The 12,710-nt window shown below is 42.7% G+C and overlaps 1 protein-coding gene across 1 annotated transcript in view; it reads right to left on the minus strand.

Annotated features, from left to right (window-relative positions):
* Positions 1-762: 762 nt before the first annotated feature.
* The window catches only part of LOC106609588 (UBA-like domain-containing protein 1), a 24,490-nt gene continuing 12,542 nt past the window's right edge, over positions 763-12,710 (minus strand). Inside the window, exon 3 of the mRNA XM_014208546.2 lies at positions 763-3,160. Within this exon, the coding sequence (XP_014064021.1) occupies positions 2,834-3,160 (327 nt within the window). The 3' untranslated portion in view covers positions 763-2,833. The remainder of the gene's footprint in view (positions 3,161-12,710) is intronic.

The following is a 12,710-nucleotide window of genomic DNA, read 5'->3' on the forward strand; positions in this document are numbered from 1 at the left end:
TTCCAGAAGCCATGAGAAAAGTGTCCGGCTGCGGGGACTGTGCGAGGGGATTTATACTACTATCTGTACTTACTGGTTGCACAGACGCTGTTTCATCCTTTCCCACACTTAAATTACCCTTGCCTAACGATTGCGAAGATGGGCTTGCAGCACAGCTATCCTCGCCATAAGGCGATCGTTCTCTTGTATGTTATGAGTACAGCGACAGCAATTAGAAGGCATCATGTTACTGTTACTACTTAGCTTCGGCTGGTGGAGGTCCTGACGAACCGCGTCCAGATAAAGCGTCCGGGGTGAAAAAGTTGAATGAAAAAAGTTGAGCGAGGGAAAAACTAAAAATATAAACGGTAACTAAAAACTGTAAAGTTGGCAGGTAGCAAAGTAAGGTTAGCAACAAACCGCACAGCAGCACGGAAACAAGTCTACTGGATAAACTAGTTAGGAGTCTGGAGGGATCAACAGACAGACAGTAGTCAACTGGTTAAACTAGAGTTAGGAGTACTTCGGTCTGACACTGGACTGGTGGATTAAATCCCTGTTCCTCTCTAGAGTAGCCAGGCGTGTCGATTTGGATTCACCAATCTTCTCTGTGTCACGGTAAACACATTTAAATTCACCCAAGCTGACTCACCCTTTCTCCCCCAACTCTTTTCTCTATCTATATCTACCCATCTCTTCTCTAAATCTATCTCCATCTCTATATCTTTCACCAGCTGATGGCTACATTCAGTTCAGTCACAACGAAAGAGAGATCATACTGTGTAGGTCGACATACAATATTTATTTAGGAACACAAAAAATGCTAAGTTAATTATCAGGTAGTCCACAAATATTGTGGGAATGGTAATACAGTCACACAGGGGGAAACATACACTGAGAAACCATTCAGGTACAGGCCATCCCAAGACGCCCAGATTCAAACAAAAATTATGGAAAAGGGATGAACTGAAACATTATTTTAGTTAAATTTAAGATGGTTTACTCAGAATTATAATTATATTTTCCTGAAAATGTTCTTCCTAAAAAAAGAACTTACATAAACAAAGATTTCTAGCTGGGTTTTATTTTATATTCTTTATTCAATTGAAATAACCCAAGGACAACAAAACTGAATGGGACCGACCCTGCATGTGAATATTGTCTTAAATCAATGCTTTACATAATCTGCTATAGGCAGGACCACAGTACACATGTGATCATAACCAGTTGTATAATGCTGCTATACAAATGAGAAATCAGAGGGATAAACCATGTAGTATCCCCTGCACCAACAGCCAGAAACACGTCTTGGTTTCAAGTGTTCGCTACAAGACAGTATACATCATGCAAAGTGGCAAGTTCTGCTTTACAAATGGTCAATGTATTTATAGTAGTCTGTTTTTTCTGTAGATTTATTTTTAGCTTCTCCGATTGGCTCTTCCCAAACACAACATAAACAAATCCCGCCCACTCTCAAATCCTCCAAAACCCCGCCCATCCCTCCCACCAAGAAAAACATGAACTTTAATATATCAAACCATGATTTTACTATAATACCCAAATCTGCAGAACCATTGTAGTGGCCAGTTCTATCTTCCAGAACAGGCTAATAGTAAAGCATCACCCTTCGTTGGAAAGAAAAGCTATAGCAGTGAACAGTGTCATCATCATGAGAAAATACCAGAGCTGAAAAATTACAATCAGTTTAAAAAAATGTTCTGCATTGTCAAACAGTTGAGAATCCCTGATAGGCTGAAAGAAGTCAGGTGACCACCAGGTGAGGTAAGAAGAGTTCCACCTTCCGATGGGTAATGAAAACTATGTCACTGTTTCTTCTGCTCGCTAGTTGAGTGTGTAAGTGTGTGTGACGGTTACACTGCACACAGACAGATGTTGAGAATACTAGAGTAAAACATTACACTGCCAGATTCTCTCTCTCCATGCAGCACAAACACTTCTTGTCACAGGTCCCCAGTAGAGGGAAAACACTGGATGGACAGATTCTCTCTCTCCATGCAGCACAAACACTTCTTATCACAGGTCCCCAGTAGAAGGAAAACACTGGATGGACAGATTCTCTCTCTCCATGCAGCACAAACACTTCTTATCACAGGTCCCCAGTAGAAGGAAAACACTGGATGGACAGATTCTCTCTCTCCATGCAGCACAAACACTTCTTATCACAGGTCCCCAGTAGAAGGAAAACACTGGATGGACAGATTCTCTCTCTCCATGCAGCACAAACACTTCTTATCACAGGTCCCCAGTAGAAGGAAAACACTGGATGGACAGATTCTCTCTCTCCATGCAGCACAAACACTTCTTATCACAGGTCCCCAGTAGAAGGAAAACACTGGATGAACAGATTCTCTCTCTCCATGCAGCACAAACACTTCTTATCACAGGTCCCCAGTAGAAGGAAAACACTGGATGAACAGACAAAAAGAAAAGAAGAAGAACAAGAGACAAAACAGTTGCTGCCTTTTAAGTGTCAGAAAACATCAGCATGATGGTGATTACTTTTAGTTCCATACATTTCTTTGTCTTATCTATACATTTACTGAGAGAGAAGGAAAACAAACTAACAAAGATTTCAGTTGCTCTCTTATTGCTAAGTGTGTGCACTGCTTTTTCCATTAAATGTTTTACTTTTGATTCCTTATTTGAATCATTTTCTCCACCTCTTGTTGAAATGTCCACATTATGTAGTTGCTTGGTTTTTCTTGGTTTATGTAGCTGTCTCTGTTTCCACCCTCCCATTCTCAATTGGAAAGAGACACCTTCACCTTTCCTTTTCTCCTCACCCATCCCTCCCTCTCCCTTCCTCCCCAAAGGGCCATCCAGTCCTGGCCCCTCATCTCTCGGCCTCCATGGCCACACTCGCCTTCTGTTCGGTGGCCGGGTGTTGGTGGGTGTGGGGGTTAATGGTGACCCCCGTGGGCCAGGCTGCGGGGTGGGAGGGGGGCTCCCCCTGAATCCAGAGTCCCTGACCCTGTGGGCCACTCATGGGCATGGGGGGCGGTGGCACGCCCCAGCAATCGTGTGGAGGAGGGGGAGAGGTGGCCATGGAGGCCATGGGGCTGCTGGTGGTGAAGCTCTCTGAGGCCTTCAGTCGGGAGAACATGGTGAGGGCGTCAGGGAAGTTGGGTGGGGTGGCCGGTGTGTTAGCTGGGGTGCACATCTGAAGGAGAGAGACAGAGATGTTAGAGGGACAGACGAGGAGGAGCCCACTGTTCATAAACGTGACTGTGTGTGACACACCATCACCGTGTGTGACCCGTTTCAGGAAACTAGGCATATGTCATGGTCAATACTTCACAGGAGAGCCATTTGAACTCTAAAATCAAAATAGTTTTTTGGGCAGAAATGCCTTGTGAATTTTCAATTGCCTTAATTTTTATTTATCTAGGCAAGTCACTTAAGAACAAATTCTTATTTACAACAACAGCCTACCGGGGAACAGTGGGTTAACTGCCTTGTTCAGGGGCAGAATGACAGATTTTGACCTTGTCAGCTCGGGATTTCAATCCAGTAACCTTTCGGTTACTGGTCCAACACTCTAACCACTAGGCTACCTGCCATCTGTAAATATGAGTAAAATTGTTAAATTACAAGCCTAGTTTGTTAAGCCACAGAAAAAGTAAGCAACCTTCCCACTAGCCATGATTGGCTGAGATAACAAGTGGGCTGGATATTTATTTTACCTTTATTTAACTAGGCAAGTCAGTTAAGAACAAATTCTTATTTTCAATGACAGCCGAGGAACAGTGGGTTAACTGCCTTGTTCAGGGGCAGAACAACAGATTTTTACCTTGTCAGCTCAGAGATTCGATTTTTCAACCTTTCGGTTACTAGTCCAACGCTCTAACCACTAGGCTACCTGCCGCCCCATACGTTGAGAGTTTGGATTGGTCTGCCATATAGCACGCTTCTGTCTATTTGAGCTGGTCAGTATGTCTAGGAAACCTGTCTAACGCTGCTTATAATTTTTTTTATTGCGTAGTAAAACTTAACAAAAGACTCCACTATGCAAGTATCCATTTCAATAGAATGTTAAGGCAAACAACTGTTTCAGAGCACTCTCTTCTGAGTGTGCCAGAGTGCAGAATAACTGATGAATTTACGCACGCTCAACACCGGTTGAATATGGCCGGTGTCAGTAAACACGGCAAAAAAGTGTAATTAAATTGTTGCCAGGAGAACAATGACAGTCACCAACACTCTGGAGAACATGAAAACAGCCTAACCAGCTCTGTTAGGGCGGGTAAAATGGTCAGAGTTTGGGTGGGAGCTAAAGTTTAAGATGATTCTTATGGTCAGTGTGAACCAGAGTGACGTGACACAACAACGGGCCAAGCAAGCTGTACAAACAAAAAGGAAACGATACAGGACGTCTTATTTAATGAAAGGGGTTGCAGCCGGAACCTATTTGGTTAACTTTAGCTAGCTACAACAATCGGTTTGTATTGCTAGTACTCTAAGGATTGGGATTATGGTTCATTGTTTAGCTAGCTAGCTTCAGGTATAAACAAAAGACCAAGTTAAAGCTTACTGTTAGCTAGCTAGCTGACGTTAGATGGCTGGCTCGCTAGTTAACATTACATCTATGATCTGTGTGTAGTAATGTTATCTCAGAATGCCAAGCTAGCTATGACAATCGGTTTGTATGGCTAGTACTCTATGGATTGGCATTATGCTTCATTGTTTAGCTACCATGTCTGAACAAAAAAGACTCCACTTTGCCAGATGATTACATGACCCATCAAGTTAGCCAGGTGTGTCTGACGGTGATTACGGCTATCTATTGTATAATAATGCCAAAATATGTGTATCTAGAATTTGTCTTTCAGCATCAGTACAATACAAGGAGAATGGTCTAATGCCTCCCATGAAAAAGACCAAGCAAGCACAGGTTACACCTTGGTATGTAAAGCATAAACAACACGTTTCTATTATTTAATTGACCTCCAACATGATTGTGATTACTTTTATTGATCTCACATTATTTCTGTATTTTCCAGAGGTACGTGTAGTCAGGCTGTGTGTTATTATTTCAACTTCCAGTTTCCATGATGATGTTTCTGTATGCAGTGCTGCTGCTCTGCACATTTGTAGGTAAGTTAAACTTACCTGATAATGATGCATTAAAAAAATGGTATTACGTTTTACTTTACATTTTCTTTTCATGAACTTATCTTAATGTTATTTTGTTGTTTGCAGTAGCACTATCCTTCTGGCTCTATGCAGCCAAGTCCCATCTACTTTTTAACTCCTTGCAAGTGTGGCTTGTTTGGTGTCTGCTGTGAAGGAATACCACAACAAGTCAACTACTTGATTGATAAAGGCATGTCATCCAGCAAAGGCAGCAGCGCAGTCATCAACTAAATGCACCATTTCTTCACCAACTACGGAGTTGGGGAAACACGTGTGGACCTGAATTGTGATAACTGCAGTGGCCAAAACAAGAACAAGTTTGTGCTCTCGTATTGTGCCTGGCGGACCATGCACAAGCTCACAGTCTGGACCTTCATTTCCTGATCACAAGCCACACCAAGTTTGCCCCCGACTGGTGCTTCGGCCTCCCCAAGCAGCGCATCAGGAAGACCAGAGTGAACACTTTGTCTGAGATTGCTGGTGTTGTGAAGGACAGCACTGTGACAGGGGTCAACATCCCACAGCTGGTTGGACTGGAGGATGGTACGGTGCTGGTGGAAAGCTATGGCTGGCAACAACACCTGACTCCGTACTTAAGGTCGCTGCCACAGTTGAAGCAGTACCAGCACTTCAGGTGAATATCATTTTCATTGAATTGTATGAGGTTATTCTTCCGATCTAAACTTGGGAGGTGAATTGATGTAGTTCAAGGTTGTAATGTCTTTCTGTTATTCCCTGTTTTACAGCTTCGATGCTCTGAAGCCTGGTGTTGTTGTCACCAAGGAGCATTCAGACTGTCAGGACCAGGTTTCAGCTGCTGCGCAATGCTGACATCCTTCCTCCCATAGATGGTCTGCCTGTACAAGCACCGCCGGGACTGGACACAGCTAGACAAACTTATCTTTTTGAGAAGACCAGGGAGTTTTGCAACGAAGAGGCTATGGGCATCAGATGCCCGCCACCAAAGTCAAGGGCAGGACAGAAACAGGCTCCCCCCGAATATAGATTTCCTTGTTCATGCGTGGTTCGGACGGACTAGTCATCAGAACAATCTGCAGTGCCTCTATTCAAATGACTCTCTCCTAACACACACCATACGTTGTTGCTACTATTGTTGTTTTTATCCTGCTGCTCAGCCACTTTACCCCTGATTGTATGCATATAACTACCTCATCTATCACTGATATTGTTATTGACACTGTTCTTGTACATACTGTATATAATATAGTGATGGTGTGTAACATACAGTTATGTTACACACCATCACTGTATGTTACACACATCACTGTATGTTACACACCATCACTATATGTTACACACCATCACTATATGTTACATACCATCACTATATGTTACACACCATCACTATATGTTACATACCATCCCTATATGTTACACACTATCACTGTATGTTACACACCATCACTGTATGTTACACACCATCCCTATATGTTACACACCATCCCTATATGTTACACACCATCCCTATATGTTACACACCATCACTGTATGTTACACACCATCACTATATGTTACACACCATCACTATATGTTACATATCATCCCTATATGTTACATACCATCCCTATATGTTACATACCATCCCTATATGTTACACACCATCACTATATGTTACACACCATCCCTATACGCTACACACTATCACTGTATGTTACACACCATCACTGTATGTTACACACTATCACTGTATGTTACACACCATCCCTATATGTTACACACCATCCCTATATGTTACACACCATCCCTATATGTTACACACCATCACTGTATGTTACACACCATCACTGTATGTTACACACCATCACTATATGTTACACACCATCCCTATATGTTACACACCATCACTGTATGTTACACACCATCACTATATGCTACACACCATCACTATATGTTACACACCATCACTATATGTTACACACCATTACTATATGCTACACACCATCCCTATATGTTACACACTATCACTGTATGTTACACACCATCACTATATGCTACACACTATCACTGCATCCAGGATGAGGAGGCCTGTATCTTAGCCTGTATATGGTCGGTCCAAAATAGAGGGGAATGTAGGGGAATCCCGTCCTCTCTCTCCCTGAGGATCCTGACGACATTCCTCCCACCCTTCTCTCTGTTTGGTTCCTAACAACCTGTGTTTGGGTTCAGCCTCTCCACGACCTCACATCCTGTTAGCAGTACCCTGACATATCTCTCTGCCAACCCCCATCCTCCCACCCCATTGTCACAGCGCCATCTCTGTTAGTAACTCCTTCAGTGAAGATGATAGTTGTGGGGGTGAAGACAATGTCACAACATCTACAGTACAACCCCCTACCCTCCCAAAAACAACACCAGCCAACCATCACCTCCCTGCAGTTCAGGAGCCAGGCCAGGCAGGCGTAAACACTGTCTTCATAACACACTGTCTTCATAACACACTCCTCAGAGTGTTGGAGCAACAACACACAGCATCTCACTCCCAGAGGCCTGGTTGTTCCAGGGCCAGTTTCCTTTACTCCACATCGATATTATTATTATAGACTACTGTCTATTCCTGACCTCAACAACAAGACGTTACACAGCCTTCAACTCCCAACGGCAGGACCGGAGGTAAACAAGAATAGCCCAACTTGTGACGATGAATGCTAATTTTGAGAATGGGCCACGAGTACTGTGTCTACACAACACTGTTAGCCTATAACAAAATACATGCCATGTATGCACACAGACACCCTGCAGCAAGAGGAAACGTCCTGTCCTTCATGGTTACCCCCTCTACTTCCTGGTTAACCCCTCTACTTCCTCCCTATTTCCTCTACTTAGGTATTGAAATAGTGATACGCATGTTGACTCATAACCCACAGTTTAGGGTGGGTCATGAAATAGTGTGGATGAAGGGCGGGTTGAGTAAAGAGAAAACAATACCTTGAAAAATCCATAAATGTATCATTGTTGTGCAATTTATATCTATAAGCTACATTGAGGTTTTTCTTTATTTTAGGCTAGCTGGCATTAGTGCATTACCCTAAGCTTTAGGGCCTAACTGTACTTCCGCCAAATAGCCTACAAACCAATCGCTTTTGGGAACAGTCAGAAAAAGTTAACGTCAATCCACGGAGGCAAAAAGCTGCAAAATGGAGAGTTGAAAAAAAAGAGAAGCGAGGGCCAGAAAAGTAATGTTTGGGAAAGATTTGGTGATGATTGTGAGGCGCTATACAAATTCCACAGTCACAAGACGGGGACTTCAAATAGGCCTATGGGATGTCAAGCGAACTGTAGTCTATTTTTGAGATGGGTTAAATGGAAACTGAAATCTGGACACTGACTATAGGCCTTTAACCTCTCACATAGCCTTAATAGTAACTCCTGCAGAATTAATAACCCTTTATTGCAGTAAAATTATACACCAAATGTAGGCAAAATTTTGACTTGGGAACAGGAGTGGAGAAATATGATTTCTTTGTATCAGCATCTTGATAGAATGTGAATGTGCAGTTAGGGACTGTCTGTAGAGGTGCTGTCTTTATCAGCATAATAAAAGCTGATTGTATTTCATACACATAAAATGTGCATCCAAGCCGAACTGAAATCTGATCAGAAACATGTTGGGTCGATTTCACAGCTTTCTATTTCCTTACAATCGTCAAACTGAAGTAATTTGGACATTTTGCGCAGAAAAATCTTTCCTGTTTCCCGCCCCGGTCCCTAAACATCTTTGCTCCAAGAAATAACTGTATTTATCCTATATATGTAACTTGGCAAGCCATTTAAGAACAAATTCTTATTTACAATGACAGCCTACCCCAGCCAAACCCGGACAATGCTGCCAGAAAAGGGGACTCCCAATCACAGGCAGATGTGATTCAGCCTGGATTTGAACCAGGGACTGTAGTGTTGCAATTTTGCACTGAAATGCAGTGCCTTAAACCATTGTGCCACTTGGGAGCCCTGAAGAAGCTGACATGACAGAAACTTTTTTACTGATTTCAACTAGATTGAAGCGATTCATTATATCGATTTATAACATTATTCTTGTGAGGGTTTATTTAGTCTTCTAGGGCAACATATAATGACAGGAGAGAAGCTGCATGTATCTAATTATAGACAAGCTGACTAACAAATAGCCTACCAAAATGTCAGAAATGATATATTAAGAAAGATTCAATTCTGCACCCTGTCAAAAAAATCATTCCGCTGTCTGACTGTAGCCTACAGCGCATTTTCTATATTAGCGGTTTAGAGACGGGTGTGGGCCTGAGATTTTCACTTTATCACATATAGTCAGGTGGTTGTGGATGGGTTATTAGCAATTGCGGGTGAACATACAGCTGTCTCTAGCACCACTAGTATGTAACACTGCTACGCTAAATGGACCACCCCAGATTTTCTTACTGCTGAGCTCACATATGCGCTTCTCACTCACACACACACACACACACACACACACACACACACACACACACACACACACACACACACACACACACACACACAGATCCATAGGGAAACGGATCGGTGCTCAGTGTAGAGGCTGCAACACACTCCTTGTGTGTAGAGGTCTGTCTGTCCTCAACCTTGCAGTCAGTGTCTGTAGAGGTCTGTCTGTCTGTCCTCAACCTTGCAGTCAGTGACAGGGTGCTGATGTTTATCCAGACTGGAAGGAAGCACATGCTCAGAGGACTAGTCTGTGTACAGTTTATTTTCAGTCATAGCCAGGCAGCCCACACTGGGCTATGCAGGCTGCAGACTACACCATTACGGCCTGCTGTAAAGCCATAGTAGCTTGATCAGGCTGGCAGAAGACAAAAATTAGGACCTGTCTGTCTGTGAAGGACACAGCCAGGTAATGCTGAAATGGGTGCTGGGACAGTGCGTGAGGGCAAAGCATCAAATCCGATTGGCTGAGGAGACTGGGGGCATGTGCACTTGAAATGAGAAAGGTGCATAAATGCATGCATGTACACACTAAGAGAAATGTATGTTACTGACCACAGCATCCATTATTTAGAGGGAGAGTGTATTTGTTCTAGAAGGAGAGTGTTCTAAAATAGGCAAACACTGAGGCGTTGTCATGGGGACGGCCCATTGTTATGATGAAGACAGATCTGGTGGTGATGGATACACACAAAATTAAAGGTTCGAAATTGTACCAGATAGGGGTTCTTTGGCTTGTAACCATAGCGGAACCCTTTTTGATATAAAGAACCATGCTGATAAGGTTCTAAATGGAACCTGTATAGTACTATAAAGAACCCTTTCCCAAAGTTCTATAAAGAACCATTAATAAAAGGTTCTATACAGCAACAAAAAAGGGTTTCGCTATGGCTACAAACCTTTTTGGGGCTATATAGAACACGTTTGTATGGTTCTTTCTAGAACATTTATAGAGAACGGTTCTATAAAATAACCTTTCTCAATCTGAAAATCCTTTTGAAGAACCATAATGTTTTTTTTATTCTGGTCAGCCATATTATATTGTTAAATTCCATAGGTGTTATTATGTGTTCATTGACAAGCTGAATCAAGTCAGCTACCTCTGGAACAGCTGGGGGTCCCTGAGGGGAGAATTGACAACTAGTGACTGATTCAGTCAACCATTTTCAATTAACAGAAGGCCATACGTGAGTCTCTCACAAGACACTGGCCATAGTCATATACAGTATAATATACAATAGTGGTGTGCAGTTCACGGACTCTTTTTAACTGACTCGTGAGTCATGACTTGCATTTCCGAATGACTCTTTCATTTGAATCTGTCACGCCCTGACCATAGAGAGCCCTTGGTTCTCTATGGTGTAGTAGGTCAGGGTGTGACTAGGGGGTGATCTAGTATGTCTATTTCTATGTTGGTGCTAATATGGTTCCCAATTAGAGGCAGCTGTTTATCGTTGCCTCTGATTGGGGATCATATTTAGGTAGCTATTTCCCCACCTGTGTTTTGTGGGATATTGATTGATTGTTAGTGTGTTTGGGCACTACGTCCTCACGGTCTTTGTAAGTTTTGTTATTTTGTTTTGTTAGTTTCACTTAAATAAATATGTGGAACTATACTCACGCTGCGCCTTGGTCCGATCATTTTCAAGAACGTGACAGAATTCTTTCTTTGATCTGCTGGCCCGCCTGTCCGCAATAAATCCTAAAGCAGGATTAATACATGCTCCTCTGGTTCAGCGGCTCCGGAGACGTGCTCCGACCACCAACTGTCTATCATGTAATAATATAGATCATGCTGCAGGCAGCGTAGACAAGGGAAATAACTGAGAAATGATTGCATGGTGCAAGAATGAATTGATTATTGAATGTTATGGATGGACACAGCTTTGTAGAACCAGAACATACACAGCCTGCCTCTGCTCAACACTCAAACTCCAGAAACAATAGTTAGTGCGGCTGCTACATTTCACAAACGATAGCCTATTGTGCAAATCTCTCTCTCTTGCAGCAGTCAAATAGCTAAAGTCGCAAATAGAGCCGGACTTTCCATCCCTAATATGTACTGGCATTACACAACAACATTAGATCAACTGGAATGACACTCTCACTCAGGGTTGCACAAAAAGAGCTGTGAGCAAACCACACCTCAAAATATGCTAATGAGCTGCAGGCCCTCCATTTTAATCATCACTAAAAGAGCAAATAACCCTTTTGTGAACTGTAAAGAACCATTGAAGGGCTCAAAGGTTTACCCATGTAGAACCATCACTATTCCCAAAGAACCCTTGAGGAACCATCATTTCTTTGTGTGTATGACGTCTGTCATTAACTTTACTGTGGACTCCAATCTGACGTTTCACACTGCACCACTCTAGACATGCCTTTCTGTGTCTCTGTCCAACCAGCCCTCCACTGTGGTGAGGCTTAAGCCCCAGTCCTCAGTCTTCACTAATGTCTCTGACCGACGACATTCCTGAAGAAAACCCTGTTTACAGGGAGCAACATGTATTGAATTTGTAAGGGGAAGCAGATATTCCTCCCGATCACTATCCAGCCTGGAGAGGTTCAAACGTGTACATGAATGCTGTAGCCCTGCATATTATTCAACCACATGTTAGTTGTCTCTGTCTGTCTCTACTTCTGATGGCTGTTTCATGTCACCCCTTGCAGACAGACCCATGAGAGTTTAACTAGAGAACCACAAAGATCTGGGTAGAAGTTGCCCTTAGGCACAGATGATCTAAGATCAGTTTACCCTCCCCAAATCCTAACGCTAACCATTATGTGGGCCAAACACATAACTGACCTTAGATCAGTTTCTAGGCGTAACTTTCTATTGTTAGATTACTTGTTAGATATGACTGCATGGTCGGAACTAGAAGCACAAGCATTTCGCTACACTCGCATTAACATCTGCTAACCATGTGTATGTGACCAATACATTTGATTTGATTTTAATTTCGCCAGCATCATCTCTCCACCAACATTCCCTCTAGTGTCGTGTTCATTTGCTAACTGATTTCCGACTTGCTAACTGTTTGAACGCAGCACGTGTATAACTACAGTTAGTCAAAAATGTCAGAGTTTCCTAGTTCCGACTAGCACATGAACTAGAGGTCGAC

This window comes from Salmo salar, chromosome ssa01 (genome assembly GCF_905237065.1).
Source record: "Salmo salar chromosome ssa01, Ssal_v3.1, whole genome shotgun sequence".
NCBI lineage: Eukaryota > Metazoa > Chordata > Actinopteri > Salmoniformes > Salmonidae > Salmo > Salmo salar.